The sequence below is a fragment of the Mesitornis unicolor genome, unplaced genomic scaffold (genome assembly GCF_000695765.1).
Source record: "Mesitornis unicolor isolate BGI_N332 unplaced genomic scaffold, ASM69576v1 scaffold41290, whole genome shotgun sequence".
In the NCBI taxonomy this organism is placed as follows: Eukaryota; Metazoa; Chordata; class Aves; order Mesitornithiformes; family Mesitornithidae; genus Mesitornis; species Mesitornis unicolor.
Window position 1 is genome coordinate 1 of NW_010161038.1, and position 21,486 is coordinate 21,486.

Sequence of the window (21,486 nt, forward strand, 5' to 3'; positions counted from 1 at the left end):
CTCTTCCCCGGGGACAGCCGAAGAGCAGCCGTGCGGGAGCTGCTCTTTGAAAATGCTCTCGTTGCTCCTGGCGCTTTCAAGTGTGTCGGCGGCACTTGCTCCTTCGGCGTTTTTTTATGCAGTCCCCGAGGATTTTTCTCGGGTTTCAGTTTGTGGCTGGGTTTCCGTGGATGCCCTCGCCCTGGACCTTCTGTAGCTGTGTCTGCTCTGCCGTCGCCAGTGTCGGCGCTTCTGACAGCTCTTAACCTGCGAACTCCTTGTTTCTGTTTCTCTCCTGGGGAAACTTACTCTGGAACAAAGCTAAATTCTTAGCTTTTAAGTTCAAACTGTTAGGTGGTGTCTTAGAAGTAATAATTTACTTGTTTTTATAGAAGACAACTGGCACATGCAGGGATCTCTTTACACTTGTTCATGGTTCTGCTAAGCTCTATTACCTGCTTCCATTTATGTTTTCACCCCAATTTTCCAGTTTATAGTCCTAATTTGTATTGTTAATACTGTGCAGGGTGTAGCTAGAATTAGTAGGGATAAAGTACAAAACCTAGGTGTGTCTTTTTTCTGTAGTATCTTTGTATCTTTAATCCAGGGCTTTTAAGAAACAATGCTACGCTTTCTTCAGGGTGGTTCTTTAGAACTGTGCAAGGTCCACAGTAGCTTAGTGCATGCAGGCTTGTATAACAATAGATATGATTGGTTTATTGGTGTGTATTTAGGAAAATAGAGATGGGCATATGGAATTTAAATGGGAAAAGAATACTGAGAATGAGAAATCTTGTTTTTGAGAAGGGAAGCAATGAAGTGGAGTGTAGGCGATTGGATGAATTAACTGTCTTCCCTCTGATATTCCCATTGGGACCACCACCTTTGCTCGCAGTAGTAGACTTTTTTCAGATATGTATAACACACTGTAGATACCCTTTTTATTGTGTTTGGTACTGTTGCATGCTGCCTACCACAGAATTCAGTTTTTCTGTTTGCCTAACCCTCCTTCCCATTCCACACATGAACCACTTGTAATGTGTGAGAGAAGGCCTGTAAATAGTGACTTATGTAAGAACTTAGCTTCACACTCCAAAGCTTGTTAATTAGGGCAGCTGCTTTGGCAGTGGATTAGTTGCTCTTGGTAGGTCTGCGGAGTTAAAGCTCAGGCAGCATCCTTCTCCACCTCATTACCCTGCCGCTATACTCTATCCATGAAAACAAACAAATCTGCAGGGTTGCTTAGGGATCAGTGGAACAAAGGAGCTATTTAGTCTTTTGGCATATTGGTCTTTTCAAGAAAAGAAGAAAAAGGGAGCACAGTATAATGGACCTACAAAAGTGAGAGCTTTATTTACAGAAGTAAATAACCTCTGTTAGTTGTATGGGGTTGACCGCAGATAACCTGGTGATGAATCATCATCAGCTTGAAAGTGAACATCACTAATGTTGGCTTATAGCATAAGAAAAGAGAGAATAGTGTAGAAAATAAACTGATTTAAAATAGTTCCCATGTGCTTACCACCAGGGCAATTGAAAATTCTCCCCGTCTGTTCTCTACTCTAAGCTGTCTTGCAACCACCACCACCCAAATTCACTGGAGTGCAAGGATGAAAAGACATTTAACATCTCAAAGTTATTCTTATGCTTCGGTGGTGATGTGTGATAACTCTGCATACACCTTAGGAATCCACACTATTTGAACATAAGCAGCGGGAGTGGTTGATCAGGAGTATCTGTGAGGACACTGCATTTTTTCTCTTTCTGTGTTTTGTTCACACGTATACTTGGAGTGGTGGCATCTTGCTGGCTTTTTTTCCCCCTCACATTATTTTAGTTTAAATGTATGGGGTTTTTTAGAACTGCAATCTAGTATCCTGTGATCACAGAAAATGATTTCTGAAGAACAGGCAACTGATTGAAAAAGGACAAAAAGGTTCAGAAAATTTTTATTTTTTGTAGTTATGTCTGGATTCCATTTTACAATGTTTTCTTAACCATCTAACTCTGGTGTTATTTTTACATCGATCCTTGCTGAAATCCATAATGGAAACAGTTCTGTAATGTTTATTTCAGTCTCTGGTTCTGAACAGTTGGCTAAACTATAGTGTTAATATTGTGAGGAGACAGCTTTCAGCTTATCATACCCCAAGCAGTAATTTAAGAGGAAGCAGATGACATCAGCAGAGCAGTCACGAACCTTTTCTTCTCCCAGCACAGCTGTAAGAAGGTGTGCTTTGCCACCTGTTCCCCAAACTAGTTCCTTTCTGAGCAGTAATGCTGGGAGAGACTGAATCTTCAGCTTTTGCCTAATAGTGCCTGATGCAGTTCAGCAAGAGAAATTTATGCTTTCACTTTCTAACTGGTATAATGGGGTCCTGTCAACAGGGTAAAACAAGTGCTGGGGAGAAGTGTCCTGGTAATGGGATCCACTGCCTGTATCTTCCTGAGAAAAGGGTGCAGTGTGGTAAAAGGAGATCTGTAGAGTGCTGAGGACCCAACTTTAATGTTGTTTGTCTGCTTTGGGTTTTCGCTTTACAGCAGCAGCTTGTTCCTTTGATCTGAAAGCCCTTTTTTATTAAAGTGCATCCTCTGCTGTAGTTTAATCTAAAAGGAGTCCTGTTCAGTGTATCCCAGTCACTTTTGACAAGCTGATTCTGAGCTTTTAGTTCACACTTTATGAAAGACACAGCTGGTTCCCAAACTAGCCGATTTTACCTTAGGGTATAAAATGCCATGTAGTTGATTTTGGATCTTAGGAGATTCAAGTAGAAAATATATATAATTTGTGAATGGAACATGGAGGTCAAAAAAGAGGAGAAATTGGCGAATGGAGTTCTGGAGTCTTGATTTCTGCAGCTACTCTTGGGATCAGTGGGATGCTGTCACCCTTTAACATTTCTTGCAGCATCCTAATCATACTGTTAGATAACAACTTCATGCACCTTGCACCTTAACATGGTTCATAGTCCACAGACTCAAGAACAGCTGCTTAGAACTGTGCTCTTCATGTGCATGAAACAGTCATTTGTCTGCAAACATCTGCAACTATTTAAATGATAGCTGTATTGCAATTTACATATTTAAATGATAGCTGTATTGCAATTTACATATTTAAATGATAGCTGTATTGCAATTTACACATTTAGTAGACTTTTTCCATGAATATATGGAGTGTTGCAGGATTGGAAATGCTGCTGTTGCCATTTGCTGTTCGTTCTACTTCAAGCTGTTCAGTGTGAGACTTCATGAAATTAAGAATTTGTACTGCTGTTGCTTAACACAAAGATTACTAAAAATGTTGATGATTTTGCATCATAAAAAGATTGAAATGTTAATAAACAACCACATCTATAATTCTGCAATTTCATAAAATATTTTGTATGTTAAATAAAATACAAAATGTGTGTTAAGAAATTAAAAGCATTTTTTTTTCATTTTGTGACTGTTGTACAACTAGCAAATATGCATGCCTGTGTGATATGAGTTCTCTGTAGACTTGGGATTAGTAATAGCTAAGGTTTAGGTTTTGATATTTCTTTGCTTTAGGATACCTGATCCTTGTAAAGCTTGGAAGTACTTGCCAAAGAATGCCAAGTTCACATGGCCCATAGAAACTTTAACTCTTGTCTGAAATAATTTGTGCCTTGTGGCTGTAGTGACAGTACTTGGATGTTCTTCCATGAAGGGTTTGTTTCCAGTCCATGGTACAGACACAGCTTTAACTTGCTGGTGGATGACCAGTCTGTGAGGTAAAGTTGGGCATTGTTGATTTAACTGCACCACCTGATCTCAGCATAGCAGTCAGGAAGATGTCTGATAATTTTGGAAAGTGGACAGAACATAACCGTGGGTTGTCTCTTGCCAGTGCGGTTCACCTTGATTTCAGGACATACACCCCACTGTTTTTTCGTCATGTTACGTAAATTCTCTCTTTTTACACTTGACTGTTAGAAGTTCATGGCTCTTGCACATCTTCTGTGCTGACGTGATGCCATCGAGTAGATGTGCATTCACATGAAAAATGGTTGCCTAAAGGTTAATTACTGAGAAGAGGAAGCAATGCGTTTGGGATACAGCAGTGTCTAGACTTCATCCTTTTCTAAAATAATCTGTGCCTTATTTGTATCATAGATTGATCACTGCTGCTTTGCCTTTGTGAAAATGAAGGTAATCCTTTCTATCTGCTTTTCTGAGAGACTGTTCTACTTCTGTTCAAGGACTTCTGTGATTCAGAATCATCACTGATGTCACACTTTGGAAATGCAAGTGAGGGATATTAATGTATTCTACTTCTGTAGAGCTGCCAGGAGCATGTCACATAGTGTTTGATGCCACATTTGATGCCTGTCTTGAGTCGTACTGGTCTGGAATCAAACCCTTCACAGGGAGTACACTTTCAAAAGAAAAGCGTCTGTATTTATGAGAATATGGACAATGTGAAGTCTTAGAAACAAGTTCCTGTGAACTAGAACAAAGAGGTTTGGGGTTGAGGATTCTAGACTCCAGTGATATTCTCTCTCAACTGAGAATATCAAAAGGAGTTTGGTTGTTTTTCTGAGTTTTATGGGAGAAGTGAAACTAATACGTAGTTTTAAGGTATATACAAGTGCACACACAGACTGCTCCATTAACTTAATTTAAAACAAAAGAAATCAAAGCAAACAAAAAATACCCTTGAATTTCCCCAGGCATTCCTCATTACTAGTGCTTTGTTTTCCTGTAGATATCTGCAGAGCAATTGAGTTGCTGGAAAAATTACAGAGAAGTGGAGAAGTGCCACCACAAAAGCTACAGGCTTTGCAAAGGGTCCTTCAAAGTGAATTCTGTTATGCTGTGAGGGAGGTAAGTTAACTTGACGTAAGCAGTCACCTTGAGTTAAAAACCAGTATGTTGTACTTTTTCCTTTTTTTTTATGTTTGGTACAATAATCTGATTTTGTTCTTTCTAAAAGCTGAATTTGACTTAAAAAGCTTAGTAGAATAAGACTCATTTTTAAAAGTTCAGAAGACAATAATATGGGGTAGCATAGATGTATTCAATAATGACACAAGAACAAATAACTTTTTACAGGTTATTTTGAGAGTCCTTACTGGGAGCTAGCAGGGTGTTACCCTGTTGGAATGTAAGAATGGACAAAGTACGAATTGCCTCTGTTTCTTTTAACCCAAATCCACGTTACCTTGAAGTGGAGCCCCATACCACCTCATTTTCATTCTAGATACTCTGTTAGATGTTCTTAGGTGACTGAATATGCCCTGTTGTTGCTGTTAGTGCTACCACTAACAATAGCACCTGGAATTATTTAAAAGATCTGTTAGTAGACACAGATGTCATAATGTTTTTTATCCTATCAAGGACAGTATGTTTATTGCTTAGGAAGGCCAAATGAAAGGCAGGTGGATGTGAGGATGTGGGTTAGCTCTCAGTATTTTTGATAGCATTTTTTTCTTAAGCTATTTAGTCAGTTGTATCAGTTGAAGGAAAATATGGAGGTCTGGGGGAAGAGCTGGGTTTTTGGGAGACCTTTGAAGAGCTGTCCTGAAAGTGATTTTGTGTGCATCCGTATTGAAGAGTTCCAGCATGGATGAAACAAGAGACAGTAGTCATCCACATCTCCAGTCAGGTGTGTTAGACTAGCCATAAGTATTTCTAAATTAATGATAAGGTTTGAATGCTGTGGAAGGAGAGAAGATTTAGGCTGAGACCTAGATGTGCATATATTAACTGAGGAATAAAGATGCTGGGTTTACTCATACTTTGCTCCTACTGTTTTGTCTCTAAAGGTGTATGAACATGTATATGAAACTGTGGATATCAGCAGTAGCCCAGAAGTTAGAGCTAATGCAACAGCAAAGGTAAAATCCAAACTATAACTTGTGTAAAATACGGTAGTATGTTACTTTAGAAGCAGGAGATTATTTAAAATTCACAAGGATATTATCTGATGTCTGTTAAAATGGTTAAGCTTAATGGGTTATTAAAAAGTATAACATAAGACTTGTTATTTTTAAGTTTCTTCCGTTTTAATTTTATTCTTGGAGTTCTAAATTTTTCATATATGTAAGGAATGAATCTCATTTGTCTTAATATTTAAGTACTTTGAGATAAAAATACTTTTTTTTTCAGGCTGCTCATTCTGTCTAGCTAGGGCATCTATATTTAATTTCTTAGAAATAGGAAAATCTTGTTTCTTACAGGCGACTGTAGCTGCATTTGCTGCTAGTGAAGGTCATTCCCATCCCAGAGTGGTTGAACTACCCAAAACCGAAGAAGGCCTTGGATTCAACATCATGGGAGGCAAAGAACAAAATTCTCCAATCTATATCTCTCGAATTATCCCTGGTGGTATAGCTGATCGACATGGAGGCCTGAAACGTGGAGACCAGCTACTTTCTGTAAACGGAGTGGTAGGAATTAGTTTTCACTTTATGTAGCAGTAACTACTTGTTTCCACGTGGGGGCATACAGAGAATATGCATGGCACAGGCTTGGTCATCTTTTAATCTTGACAAAATAGCTTCTTTTTAACCTTGCTAGAACAACTTGCTTTGATTTCTATAAAGTTGTGTGCATTGAGAGTCCTAGGATTGTGCTTTGGTTATCTGTCTCAACTAAATACTATTTATGTCAGTATTTTAGATTCTTAAGGGTTGTATAAACCTAGTCACAGTATTGTTTTATGAAATAGTATTAAACTGCCATTATGGCTTTCTCTTTAATGCAAGTTTCATGATGCAGATTTTAACAGAGTTTTCTGCACCTTCTAAGGTAAGTAGTAAATCATGCTATGTTGCGTTAGGCTGACCAGATTCTCATTATCCCAGTGAAAATGCTACTGCATGATGAAAGCTGTTATAAGATGGAACTACAAGGCGGCCTTTATCTTCAGTTGTGTGGTGTTTTTTTTCCTTCCACTTGAGTCTACTGGGCTTCAAAAACGGAGACTTTCTAGAGTGTTTGAAGGAGTATATATCTAAAGTGCTGTTGTGGATATTTATTATTTATATATTATCCACCTCAAACTGAACCCTGATCATCAGATAGTTGGTACAGCTAACAGTGACTCTGTGTGTGTGCCTGCACGTGTATAGACATACAGAGCCGTTGTAAGAATACCCTGAGTGCATAAAATACAGTTCAGAATGCTAATGTGGTCTCAGAACAATTGTGATCTTCTGATGTTTACAGATGGAATCGTAGCATATTAACACATATGACAGTCATTTTCTTGTAACTGTAATTCCTAATTTAATACTTCAAAAACAAAAAAATCTACTGTGGAGGCTGCGGTGAATGTGCCTTAAAACAAGTTTAGTGTACTCCAGGATTTTAGGTGTTTTGATATAATTAAACACAGAACTTTACAGACCTTTTATTACCAGTTTTAAACAGAACAGCATACACATCCACTTGAATAATAAGAATGTAAACATTCAAATGTATTCATTGTCTAAGTCTGATAGAAGAGAAATAACTTGGGTTTTTTAACTGTTGTCTTTCTTTCTGTAAGTAACTTTATAGTAACGGGGAAACCCTCCAATCAACAGGTACATCACCTGCCTTCTAGCTTCTAGTAGCACCAGTGGGAGGTAGGCTTGGGGTAGTCCTGTTGTTCTGTTTGGGAGAAATAAGTTTTGCTGATAAAAAGTATGCTGTCCAGGAATGTATATTTGGATGTAGTTGTTGAGAATTGTTGCTTAAAATTTGTAATTAGATTAATCTAATATAACCCTAATAAATTCCGAGGGTTGTTTTAGTAAGGTGCCTTTATTCTGTTCTTACTGAGTTGGGTTAGGCTCCTCTTAGTAGATGTAGAGGAAATTAACTGGAATACCTTGCACTTACTGAGAGATGTGTGGAGCACTAAGATGAGTAATGCTCTGCATGTTAGCTGCTGTACTGCAGGTGCCCCATATGCACAGTTTTGCCTTCTTGTAACACGGGATAACATGAAGAAGGCAGCTATCTCGCAGTTGTCTGCGGCAAGTTATTAGGCTGATTGAGGATGACTACTGAATTTAAAATGCATGCTGAAAGAGGAGAAACAATCTTGAATTTTAAATGTTCTCTTAAAGTTGTTGATTTTTAAGTGTAATTTCATAATTGCCTAATATCCTTATTTCACTTAAAGTATGTAAATACAGAAGTTAATTGTTCAGCATAAACCTAACCAAAAGTTTTGCATTACTCTTTTTTCTTAATACTAATTAGTATATTTATCATCACCTCTTATTGATTTGTTGAAGAATAAATCCTGAACTGGGGTGACATTGTCCTTGTGCAGTCTTCAAACTAGAATGCTTCAATATTTGATTACATAGAAGTTATACAAAAAGGAAAAAAAAAAATCCATTTTCAATGTGTGTCTTTACTAATAATGTACTTAATGGTTTATGCTTTGCAGAGTGTCGAAGGTGAACACCATGAAAAAGCAGTGGAACTCCTGAAGGCAGCTCAAGGAAAGGTTAAATTAGTTGTGCGATACACACCGAAGGTCCTGGAAGAAATGGAGTCAAGATTTGAAAAAATGAGATCGGCAAAACGCAGGCAGCAAAATTAACATTGTATACAATAACTTAAAGGAGAAAATATATTCCATTTACATTTTATAGTTTGCTTTGTGACTCAGTTGATCCAATGCCTGGGCTACAAAAGACACTGTCCTTTTTATAGAATCACAGAATGCCTAAGGTTGGAGGGACTCCTGAAGATCATCTAGTCCAGCCCCCCTGCTCAGAGGAAGGTTAGCTAGAGCAGGTTGCTCAGGACTGACAAGCTGGATCTTTGAGCATCTCTGAGGATGGAGACTCCAGAAGATCTCTGGGCAACCTGTTCTAGTGATTTCATCTCCCTTAGACTACAAAGGTCCGGTCTTACATTAAATGGAGCTTCCCGTATTTCCATTTGTGCCCATTGTCTCTTGTCCAGACACTGGATGCTACTGAGAAGAGTCTGGCTCTTTTTTCATTCCTCCCTGTCAGGCATTTACACACATTGGTAAGATCACCCCTGACCTTCTCTTCTCCAGGATAGACAATCCCAGTTCTCTAAGCCTCTCTTGTGTGTCGCATGCTCCAATCACTTCATCACCTTTGTGGCCCTTCGCTGGACTTCTTTTTTATGCCCATGTCTGTACTGAACTGGGGAGCCCAAAACTGGACCCAGCACTTGAGTTGTCTCACCAGGGCTGAGCAGAGGGGAATTGCCTCCTTCAATTTGCTGGCAACGCTTTTCCAAATGCAGACCAGGAGGCTGCTGGGCTGCTTTGCCACAAAGGCATATGGTGGCTGAAGGTCAGTTTAGTATCCTTCTCTGCAAGGCTGGTGGGCCCTCAGTCTGTACTGGTGCATGGGGTTCTTCCTCCCCAGATGTAGGACTTTGCACTTTCCTTGCTGAACTTGTTTGCCTGTTTCTCCAGCCTGCCGAGGTCCCTCTGAGTGGCTTGCTGAGAGTGTGCTCAGTCACATCACCCATGTTATTAATGAAAGTGTTAAATGGTATGGACCCCAGTGCAGACCCCTGGGGCGCATCAGTTGTGACTGACATCCAGCAAGATCACAGAAGCCCACAGCAGTTCAGCCATTTTTAGAATGTTTAGAGTCTCCATGTTCACAGTTGAAGAGGAATGTGTACTTTTTAAATGGCCTAAGTTGCCCTGAAAAAAGCATATATGTTGATATTTCTATTGATTTTTTTCTAATAAGTCTCTTTCGTGTCAGACGAAGCTTAAGGAAGCATGAAAGTGAATTTACAGATTTTTTCAAAGGAATTTAATAAGACATACTTGTGCAGTTGGCCTCTCTTTTCTCTTTTCTTTTGGCATTACTTAACAGAATCTGCGGGGGTTTTTTCTGAATGATTTTTGGAAAAAAAGATTCTTATCTAGCAGTATTTTGGCACTTTTCTTAAGAATATGTTGTATATCAACTACAAAACCTAGTCATGATCTACTGTGTAGCTGATAGTGATACCAGATTTTGTAATGTTTTGCTGAGTACATTATTTTTACACTTCTGCTAAATTGTAATTCATTACTCTGGAAGTTGTATTACCTCTCACCTGTAAATAATTTACAGTTCTCATAAAATGATTTTGTAATAGCTGACACTTACAAATTTGCAACAATCATTCCTGTAACTTACATTATTTTGTACTAATTTTAGAGCAGCTAAGGGGAAAAATTTAATTGTGTATGCAGTTCTGGATTGGTTCTCTAGATGTATTTTTATATTCAGAAACAGAAGATATATTAATGCAGTGCAAAAGAATTCCAGATGTTTCCCTGACTTTCTGCTGTTTAAAAGAAATATTCATCTGAATTGTCATACCTCTCTTGTGTTTTTAGTATGTTCTGTTGTAGTCTTATCTACAGACTGACCGTATTGGTCTTGGACTAGTTAGTACCTAAATTATTGATTATTACATTTATAAGAGTAACATGTTCTGAGGCTTATATGCCAGGTTACTGTTACATGTGAACTTGTCTGAGGTCTTATTACTGACTGCTTCTGACTTGGAGGGTTCTTGTTTGTACTCCAGAAGTACTCCATTGCTATTGCTTTAGAGCTTTATGTGGAATGGTGCTCTGGTGGTAATAAGGAAATCTCCAGCTATAAGCAATTAATGTCTTACCTCAAGCATGGCTGGCACGGTTTTTGTGTGCTGTTCTGAAGAATGTTTCTGGACAGAGGTCCACTTCTTGGAATCTGCCAGGCTTGAGACTGTACTTGTGTAGTTTAGGGGGTGGTTTTGGTTTGGTTTTTTTTTTTGGTTGGTTGGTTGGGGATTTTTTAAGCTTCACCTTTTGTTATATATCTAGAATTAAATTGATTGTCTACTGGGTGTCTGCTCACTTGTATGGCAGCTATAAGTGCATCCTAATTGACTGTTAGTAATTTGATTCTTAGAGGCTTAAACTGAAAAGTACAGTTCTTACTATGTGGCTAATCCCTGGTCTTTTCACATGGAGCAGTATGATCCATTGTGAAATAGTTCAGTATGTGAAAGGAAGGAAAAAGTTAACGATCTAAAAATGACAGCATGAAGTTTGTGCTTTGTCAGTTCATCCACTGAAAGAGAAAAAACATGGTTGCTACAGACAAGTGAGAAATGTGCTTGCTTTCTGCATGTTTCTGAGCATGGTAAGCCTGCAAAGAGAAATTTGGATTTTAAAGATACTGATAGTTTGAAAATGCAGCATAACTGCATCAGTTAGATGACATTGAGCACTGAATTGCATGGTTGATTATCTGTCATAGGCCTCTTTCCAAAGGCCTCATGTTACCGATACAACCATGTTGTTGAATTGTATATTTTTATGGAACAATTAATGTTTAAAGTATTGAGACCAAAATCACTAGTTAGACCAATTGTGGATGTGTTTTAATTTAATTGTATGATAGTAGAGATTTGGTTTAGAGCTATATATAAAAATATATATATTAAAGAAAGGTATGGATACCAGATAGAAATATGTGTTTTAAAACCTGTATCCCTTGTGTTACTGAACAAAGAGGTGCGTTTCGTTACGCTAAGGAAATATTTACTCTATAGTGCAGCTAGAGCTGCTAAATGCAGTAGCATATTCATTCTGAATTGTAGCATTTGGGTACAGTTTGTCAACTACTACAAAATGGTGGGAGATGTATCTGGGCATATAAATTCTGTGTACAGTTTAATACAAAGTTTTTAAATGGCAACATCAACAAAAAAATCCAGTAAACAAACAGCTCATTAACAGTCATCTTTAATAATATGAAAACCCTGTAATACTGAGGAAAGGGTGGATTAAAATATGCTAAGAAACTTGATCTCTTGTTACTACTGAGCAGTGCCTGTACTGTGTTCATATGTAGTCTTTACACACTTGGCATACTTGGGTATGCACAGATTAAGAAGAGATACCATTTTTGCAGGTAACTTCTGCATCTATTGCTGCTGTGAGGGATCTTTGAGTTTTATCAACAGAATAATAAAATTTAAATTTCACATGCATTGTGTTTGTGCATTTTTCTACTGACTTTCCATGCCGAATACTGTTTTCATACTGCTGTAATTGGGCCATTGCAATGGCTAGGGCATAACAGAAACACCCTGCATGTGTGTGGGCATCTGAAGAGAAACTTTTAAATCTGTTACTAGTTTGTTCTGATTGTTTATGGATCTTCCATTTTCCAGCCCAATGTTCTGTGATTTCTAGAAGAAAATTAGGATGCTATAAAGTATCTATAGGACATTGAACCTCCTGCATTTTTGAGACCTCCTTAGTCTCAGCTGCATAAACTTACATGATGCATATTATTCAGAGTCAGTTTAATTGTTTGAAGCAAGTATCTCAAGTAATGAGATGCTGAATTTCTGTAATTCTTTGTTTAAAGACTCTGTAAGTTTGTCAACTCCTTGGAAAAATGTGTCTGGACTTACGAACAGAGATAAAGGTAGGTGAAAATGCTTCAGTTCTGAATGCAAAAGGCTTTTAATAATATGGATAGGCTGTACTGTGAGTCTTAAATATATGCAAAAATATTTTTATGAATAGTGTTATTTTATGTGGAGGAATGATAACACATGAACTGGAAATAGAAACACATTTTCAGTTTTATTTTACAGTCCAGTCGTTTCCATGATCTGGTTTATGCAGTCGCTATCTGTTGTGCTAAATACGGTTCAGACTTGGAGATAAACTGTGGATTTCAACACAAGGCTTATAACACTACACTGAACCAAAGACTAAAGTTAATGTAATTCCGTAACTTTAAAAACTAGTGGTTTATCTACTCACGTTTTTCATTACAATTACAGGCTTAACCGATTTTTGAAACAATTGAAAAAGTTGGTTGAATGCACTTTATTTCTGACTTCTGGTTTCAACTGTGATCTCGCAGTCAATATCCAAACAAGCTGGAAAAGTATTTTGTCCAGGCTAGCATCCCCCCTCAAACATGCATGGACTGACAGCACCAGACTTACTCATAAACTAAATAATAGAAGCAACTTCAGTGTTTCACTGCAAAATTACTTCTTTTCTGATAATTTCCAGAGGTTGATGCTGGATGCAAAAATGTGTTTTCATCTTAATTTAAACCCAGAAATACTAATTTGAAAAAGCAAAGCTGCTGTATATCTGAGGCTGCCTATCTTGCATAAACTGATGTAACTTGACCATCCGGTCACCCTCCTGTACTCAGTTAAAAGTACTTGCTTGTGCTGGCATTTGCTGGTTCTTGACCACGTACGGAGCCATTTCAGTTCAGTAAGCTAGCAGAAACCAATGAATTACATGGCAAGTTGTTTGAGTCTATTTCCGTTGCATTAAATGAACCTAAAGCGAAATGCATGGTCAAAGGGATTGCGTTGGTGCAAGGAAAGGGTGAGACCGTGGTAGGTCCACAAACTGACTGGAATTACAGGGAACCCCAAGATAGGGAGCACCCTGGGTTTCTGTGATCCTTTGTCTTGTAAAATCCTGTTTCGAAGCTGGTTTTTAAGAAAAGCCTGGGTTGCAGTGCTCACTCATAGGGAACTTGTCCTTTGCCTGGAGGGTCTGAGGCTAAGACAGCACATGAGACATCTGAAATTCAGACGTGTGCCTCGGGATAAAATTGGTAGCTAATTCAAATTGTCAAAACAAAACAAATGAAAAAAGCCCCTAGAAAACTGCAAGAAAACTTCCAAGCAAGTCTTTGAAAACTAGGTAAACATTGAATTTCAAGTTTTGATGTGCTACTGTTTCTTGTTCTGGAGACCCATCTTAGGCCTAGGGTGACAAAATCATGACAAGCAAAACAGACTCTTTGCATGGCTCATCTTTGCTTGTTGGGTTCTGTTTGGGTTGTTTGTGTTTGGTTTTTTGTTTGGTGGTTTGTTTTTTTTAAAGTAAATTTGGTATTTTACTGGTAGCAAAGGCTTAAAATGTCTTTTAGAAGTCTTCTGCTTAGACACGAGTTAATAATTTCTTCCCTACTCCTCAAAGACAAATAAAGTACCCCTGCCACACAATTGGAAACTGTATCTATTGATTCTAAACCGAACACTCTTCAGATGCCTATATGATCTGTTTAATTATATAGTTTTATGTATTCATAAATCTTGCCTCTATAGAAAGGCTCCTGTTACTAGAGAAGTGAAGATGGATATATTCCAATATTGCTGGGAGTTCATGTTCAGTCTCATAAAACCTTACACTGAAATCACGTGTCCTGCTGAGAAATGGTAATGTTTAAACAGCCATTTTCTCTCTCTAAAGTAAATTTTCCTCTCCTCTTTTCACCAGGTTTTTAAAAATAGTGTATTTTCCTCTCTGGTTAATCTGATTTGATGGCACAGGAGGCAAACATGGCTATCTAAGAGTTGCCCAGGTTTTTGTATAAAGTTACTGGATTTTTGTTTTCCATCATACCATCTGTTTTAGGCACTCAGACATTTTTCCATGTTTCTTTCTTATTTCTCCACGGCTATCTAGAAAATAGATCTGTAGGGGGAAAAAATCCAAAATACATCACTGCTACCGCCGAAAAGTCATCTTCCTGAGCAGTGCAAGGCTGAGTTGTGTGCTTCCAAAGGTAAGTAAAGCCACCTGTACCTGGTTCTTATCTAATCGCAGCTCCGCTTCCCTGCCCAAGCAGTGCAGCAGCATTGGCTGAACAAAATCTAATCTGTGGTGGAGCCTGGGTGGCTAACAGTGGAGAAATAAGTCATCAGGCTTTTCACCTACTTCAGGTAGCAAAAGGTAGTGATTTATTATATTACTGGCATCGCAGCAGCGCCTACAAGTCCCGGGTTTGAATCGGGATCCTATTGTATTTTGCAGTGTACAAACACGGAACAAATAGTTTGGCTCCAGAGAGCCTCAATTTATTGCTGAGAAGTGGTAGGTTTTGTGGCTGGTATTTTAAGATAAGAGTTTCTGAGAACTGCAAAAAAAATGTACAGTGGAAAATGAAATAAGATTTTTTGCAGTTTCCTCTGAAATTTCATCTGGGACAAATTTTTATTTTCCTCTTTCTTCCACAGAGTACGCAAGTGAGCCTGCACCTCAACATGAGCAGACAGCTTGAGATGCAAATACCCACTCTGGTATTTGCATTAAAACTTGCTATTTTTTTGGCAGGCTACTGACTGTAATCCTACTGAAAGCTTGCAGTAGCTGGGCTTTTTTATAGTTATCTCCATGATAAATATGGAGATCTTAAGGAACTATATTTGTGTTGCTGTTTTGTGATGGTATTAAATGTGTATACCATGTCCGAGCTGCTGCTGGTGTTAGATGTGGGTCACGCTGCACTTTAACTATGCACAGCAATGGATTTAGATGAATGTGAAGACATATACAAATGAAATAGTAAGAGTAATTCTAATCAGAGAAGCAGAATGCAGCTAGGTAAGTAAAAAAAAAAAAGGATCAAGATTATAAAGAACTGCAGTTACTTATGAAAAGTGACAGTTGTGTCTTTTGCCTCTTAAGCTTTGCCAAATACATTTGTCACCTGGTCCTGGTTTCTGTGTCCTATGTGGTGTGCTAGGTACTAATACCATGTTGTTAGATTGTCCTTGCTATGGTGGCCAGTGGATATATATGTCCCAAGTAGTGATTAATCAGTGGCTGGTACATTTGTTCCCTTCCAACAAAAAGATCTTTGAAAATTACCTGGACCCCTGGAGAGTACCGGTGACAGCGTGTGTCAGTTCTTCAGAGGGCACCAGGCCTCCACAGTGGAAATGGTGACCTTTAGCTTTGGTTGTGATTTCAAAACTTAAAGAATTTGTTTCAGCTTTTATATACCACTCTCACTATCTAATGACAGAGAAGGTATAAAAATATTTCCAAAAAGAGAGTTGGCTGCCTCCAAACAAGTCAAACCCCAAGATGGAGAAATGCCTACGGCTTCTGAAGGATTTATTCGTCTTGATTTTGTTCTGCAGCATACAGCCCATCTGCAAACACTGAAGGCAAGCTCTGGGTTAAGCCCTGCTTGGCGAGGGTTGCTGCCTGGGAGAGAAACCGTAACAACCCAAGAGCCCTGCTGCCTGTTAAAGCAGGACTGCTCTCTGGGCAAACAATAGCACTCTGGCATTTGCAGCTTTCGGGTTTGTTTTGCAGGTGCAGCCAGTTTTGCATTAGCTTTGTGCTACAGAACAAAACTTGAACTGCTCTACATTGTAAGCCAGGCAGAAATTACGAGGAATGACTTTGCGGTGAGGAAAAAAGCCAAGGATAAAAGACTAGCAGAAAGGAAAAAATAAGACAGCATAGGCCCAAAATGACTGGTGTACACTTGCGTCCCAAATTTTGAAGACAGCTTAGTATCTGTTAATTTAACTTGATGATAAATTATAATTTCTTAGTAGTTTGCTTCTCTTCTTTTCTCAGAATACAAACTACTTAAAATAAGGCTGGGATTCCTCAGTTACCCCGGTAATAAGGACTCTGCCAAAGCCAGCTGGGTCAATTGCCTTGTAAGAGCTTTTCAAAAGGATGATCCGAAGTCAATCCTACACTAAGAAGAAACTAAGGCACCCACAGATCAGTGATGTTTATTTATACTGCTTCAAAATATGAATAAAAATAAACTTCTGGTTCCACTGCAGCATTCAAGTGAGAGACACAGAACAATACAAGCAAAGCATTAAATAGTGATAAGGAGTCATGTGCTATAACAAAACCAAACCAACACTTCTGTTCATCTTTCAAGGCTCCAGGTACAGGAAGAATACAAACCTATACAGTGACCCAGTCATTTCAGAACACATGCCAAAATAAGGTATCTGGCATATGTGCAACATGATTTAAATCATGGGAATGTTATTGAGCTAATTTATATGATAGAAAAATCCAACTCGAAGCCCATGGGGAGTGTATCCCCTAGTTCTTCACCTGGGATATTCTGGTGTCTACGACTTAAATATAAATAATCAGTTAGCACTGCAGAAATTTTGGTAATGAAAATTGTTTGTTAACGAATGATTCTGTTACATATGTAATGGTCCCTTTATGAGATCCCATGCATTTCTTCACGTGTATTTTTTTTCCAGAGCATTATTCTATGGTGATGATAGGTAATGTATCAAATTGAATTTTCTTTGATGAAAAACTTAAACAAAAGGATTTTATTCCCTCTAACACAGGAGCTTTAATAATGTTTTGCTAAACAACTTGGGCACTTTCTGGGAATAATTTGTCATCGAAGTTAAGTTTACTCCTTCACATTACTTGGTCTCTACTGTAATTCTTCGAAATAGGGTTTAAGTAGGATTTAAAGCTAGATAATCCTTAAACTGGTCCTCTGCAAAGGCAGATTTCGCCCTTTACACAGCACTGTTTTATTTAGGTTTTTAATCCTAATATAATGTCTTGTCTTAAGTTTTATACTAGTCAGCGCGTCAGTGGCTTAGAATAAAAGCCAAAAACAGGCTGCGTGACTTAAAAAATAAAATTCTTGTTCTTTCCTTCGGAGGATCTCGGGAAAAGAGGCGGCGGCGGGGCAGGCTGGCCGAGCCCCCGCTAGGTGCTGCCGGAGAGCCGCCCCCGGGCTGCCGGCCCGCCCCTGCCCGCTCCTGCCTGGCCGCCTGACCTGAAGTGCTCTTCCCGCTGCTTCTCAGTTGCCCACACGTCCTGAAATACGCCCAAATGCTTAAAATACATATCAGTGGATAGGGCCGTTGCCTTTTTTGCAGTTGAATTAGTGGGTAGGCTTGGCTTTGAGCTGTTTGGCTTTGTTCTTGCAAGGCTGATTGTTCAGCTCTTAATAACAGTGGCTCTGTCTTTGCTGACTTACATGTACTTCTTTGTAACCCCTTCTCTGTAAAGTATTTACTCATCATATATAAACCTTCTGGTCATGAAGTTTTACTTTTAGTGATGTTTATACTATTTCACTTTGGCCATCATTTGATTTATCTTAATGTTAAAAGTATTTAATGCTAGAACTTCTGTAGAAAATCTTGATCATGCCATGCTTGTAATGAGTATTTTATAGAAGAAAATGAACTTTTAAACCTAGAACCACATGCATTTTTGTACCAATCGTTCCCATTTCTTTAAAATGAGTTCCATTAGCTCAGAGTAACTCAGAAACTTGTTGAATTATGGCAAAGCGCATACAAAGTTAAGTGCTGCTCAAATCTAAACCAGTGCATCGGAGAGATTGCAGGTGGTCAGGCAAAGAGGAGAGGTGTGCAATGTCTGCCTATGGGAGGAGTCACCCAAAAGCAGGAGAAGCTGGGATCCTCCCTGGGAGATCAGACTGCCCATTGCTCCTTAAGGTTGGGTAAGAGTGGGCAGAAGGGGAAAGTGCCTGAGGGACAGCACTCAATGCTTCCTGCCTTATCCTTGCTTTCATAAAGTGAGACAGAGATGTGCCTCAAACGAGGCAAAATACAAATTAAAGCCCGTTTTAGCATCCTAGCTGTTTGGCCTGAATTGCTTTTTCATTCCTGATTACCTATTTTCAGCTGTTCATTGGGTTGGAGCACTAAGATAAAGTTTGTTTATATTCAGATGCTATCACATTATAGTGGGAACTGTTCTCCATTTTCTTTCATAATATTGGAGAATCTCAAGAGCTAAGTCTAGACACTAGAGGAGCTGACACTTCTAGGCTAAAAAGAAACCCAACTAAACAAACTAATCCCCCCCCCCAAAAAAAAACAACAAAAAAACCCACTTCTGTGGGCTGTCCTCCCTTTTGGCTTTGCTCTATCCAATTTACTGAAGGTGTCAGAATAAACCACCCGGTGTTATTCTCTTATATTTATGGTGTAATATCCCATTTCTCTTCACAGCCCAGATCACCACATTTTGGAGGCAGTTTTTGGGATATTTGAGTAAGGATAGATTCACCAGGCCACACTGCAAATTACATTGCACTTTGGACCATACTACAGAATTAGTGTCAGAGGCATTGTGCCATTGGATGTTAAAGGTAATATTTAATTATGAGCATTTTAAAAATTAATTTTCTCGCCTGTTTTTATTCAGTATTTAAGTTGTATATTTCTTTACTCTCCACATGCTGTTTTTAAACTATGAATCTTAGTGGTCTTACTTGTCTCCATTATTTTTTCTTGTGCTACAGAGATGTAAAGTGAGTATTGACAGTGTCTTTTTCTGGTCAAGCTTTTAGCCCTACCAAAATAATTCTCCGTTTTTTTCAGTTGAATCCTTTTTCTGAAGTCTTGTATTGTTTCGGTGTTTCTTGTATATCAAGGTTGGATCTTTACCTTTGTTTTCTTAACAAAATTTTGATCTTGGTTTAGCCTCTCTCTTTTATTTGATATCTGTTTCCTGAAGCGATTTTCAGTTCTACTTCAACTGAGTAAAAGTTGCAGCCTATTTTCTGGGAAGTAGCATACTTTAATTTTTAAGAGAACTTGCTTTGTCAGTGTAGATATTCCAGACTATGTTCTTCTTCTACTCACTATGAGATGTTCTCTGGCACACCCTTAATTTCCTTGGAACTGGAATCAAAGTGTAAATTGAATTTCCTAGCAACATGGGGCTCAAATAGCACCACCAGCAGCTTTTGCTGCTGATGCTTTGGTACAGTAGGCTTTGGATAAATCCTTCAGTTTAATCTTTAGCCTATTGGAGTGTAAACCTTATTTTCATCATGAGACAGAGATAAATTTAAAGTTTTCTAAACTGCGTATGTTTGGGTGTTTACATATGCATGCCACACTGGCCCTGGGCATTCCTAGAGGAGAGGAACAGCCCTTCAAGCCCATCTCTCCATGTTAGCCTTTCTTAGTGAGGATGATTTTCGGTCTGTGTGAAAGCAGTGGCGATACTGGGGACAGAGCAGCTCATGATGCAGGACCAGCACACCAACAGCATTTTACCCCAGTGCATAAATGGAAACCCCTGCACAAATCCCATGGGTTGGCTTTTCAGGTTAGCTTTGATAGTCAGCATTGATGTTGAAGGTGAGAAAGTCAGTGCTGGTTTTGCCTGTGTCAAGTCACGGACAGGATCGTTTGTCCCAAGGGCCAGTGCCTGTCCTTACTTCCCATTCACTTCTTTCAGACCAATATTAGCATTAATCATTCGCACAATTCCATCTTAAATCGGTGCTGCTTTCATGGCATTAATTGGCAAAAACAATGTTGGAGAAGAAAAATCCAAGGATGACATTGCTGGTCCAGTAATGATGACCTGCCTGTTTTATAAAGTCTAATAATTTCTTAAAGCAAAACAAAGTTTTTACCATGGCTACGAGCTTTACATTCTCGTTCAACTGCCATCCTCCCATGGTTTGGCTCCAGCCTTGAGGAGTTCTGCTGCTCCAGTCAAACTTCAGATTGTATTTATTTTTATGTCTGTGGTTTGGGTTTTAATCTGCATGCTCTTTCACATCAAATTCCCATCAAATCCAAATGAATTAATGTCTTTGAAGTGGGATTTTTGTCAGAAGCCGTTAAGTTGCTATACAGTTTCATGGAAATAGCAGAAAAAAATCAAATGTCCAGATTTTTTTGGTAATTTGTTCCTGTCTTTCAAGCTTTCCTAATGCTTTTTCAGCAAATGCCTGACAATAGTTTCACAAACAGTTGCCTATACATTGGGCTCTAAATCTTGAAGACCATGTACAGCTATAGACCAGTTTATGGTGCTTTCCAGTTTCCCTGAAGAAGCGCAGAGCAGTTTCTCCACAGCTCGGCCAAAAGAAATCTTTCATTCATTTTTTTAATTGACTTGGTTGCTAAATCCTCATCTTCTTCACCTGGTTTAAAGCACACTTAGAGATTTTTCCCTCCTTTGCAGTATGGTTTTTTTTTGTTTTTTTTTTTAATTAAACAAGCTGATTGCTGCCTTATGCTGTATTTTGGAGGATGCTTCTTGGAATTTGTGGCACTGAGGATTCTTTCAGATTAGATTTTTAAACTATGATAATTTCAAAGACCATGGTTACAACTTTTAGTTAAATAGGTCATTTAATAAAACGTACTCATTATTTTTTTCAGCTTAAAAACACCTTAGCATCTAGATCTTCTTTACATAAATAAATCAGCTTTGCAATAAACATTAGGGTTTTCCTTATAAGGGAAAATAAAACCAATAGATGCTTGCAAACAGGTAGATGTATAAGAAGAAAAGGAGAGAAATGTGGGCTGTTGATGGAGAGGAGAGCAGTGCTCCAACAGTGCCAGCAAGGGAGAGGCAAAGGTTGAAAAAATAAGGGAAGTATTGAAGTTAATTTGCCAGATCAAGTTACGGACTAACTGGAAGCAGCAGAGCAGGATCATCTGAATGGAAAGGACAAGTGGATTGCTCCTAGGATTGGAGTTTGGAAGATGGAAACTTGAGATAGCTCTGCGAAGGAAAAAACACCTGAAGCAATGCTGGGAAAAGAAACCGGAAGACTGAAACCAGGCAAAAATTGAGAGGAAAAGCTAAACTATTCCAGTGTTTAAAAGGATGAAAAAGAGTGCTTTGTTACTCTGCTTTTACTAGAAATTTTTTGTCGTTTTTTTCTGGAAGAGAAGTTCTGCAGGCATTGCAGGTTGCCA

General features: G+C 38.6%; 1 protein-coding gene across 1 annotated transcript; it reads left to right on the forward strand.

The window, feature by feature from the left end:
- Nucleotides 1-4,545: 4,545 nt before the first annotated feature.
- On the forward strand, nt 4,546-8,593 carry LOC104546386 (protein lin-7 homolog C). The gene is made up of 5 exons (XM_010191770.1): nt 4,546-4,570; nt 4,706-4,824; nt 5,766-5,837; nt 6,180-6,389; nt 8,387-8,593. Exons 1-5 carry the CDS (start codon nt 4,546-4,548, stop codon nt 8,540-8,542), a joined length of 582 nt encoding a protein of 193 aa, XP_010190072.1. The 3' UTR covers nt 8,543-8,593.
- Nucleotides 8,594-21,486: the final 12,893 nt, after the last annotated feature.

Excerpts from the sequence above, each read along its gene's own strand:
- LOC104546386 (XM_010191770.1), top strand. The coding sequence starts at position 4,546 with ATGGGAGAAGTGAAACTAATACGTA. Across the intron at positions 4,825-5,765 it reads TCTGTTATGCTGTGAGGGAG|GTGTATGAACATGTATATGA; the intron begins GTAAGTTAACTT and ends TTGTCTCTAAAG. Across the intron at positions 5,838-6,179 it reads GAGCTAATGCAACAGCAAAG|GCGACTGTAGCTGCATTTGC; the intron begins GTAAAATCCAAA and ends TGTTTCTTACAG.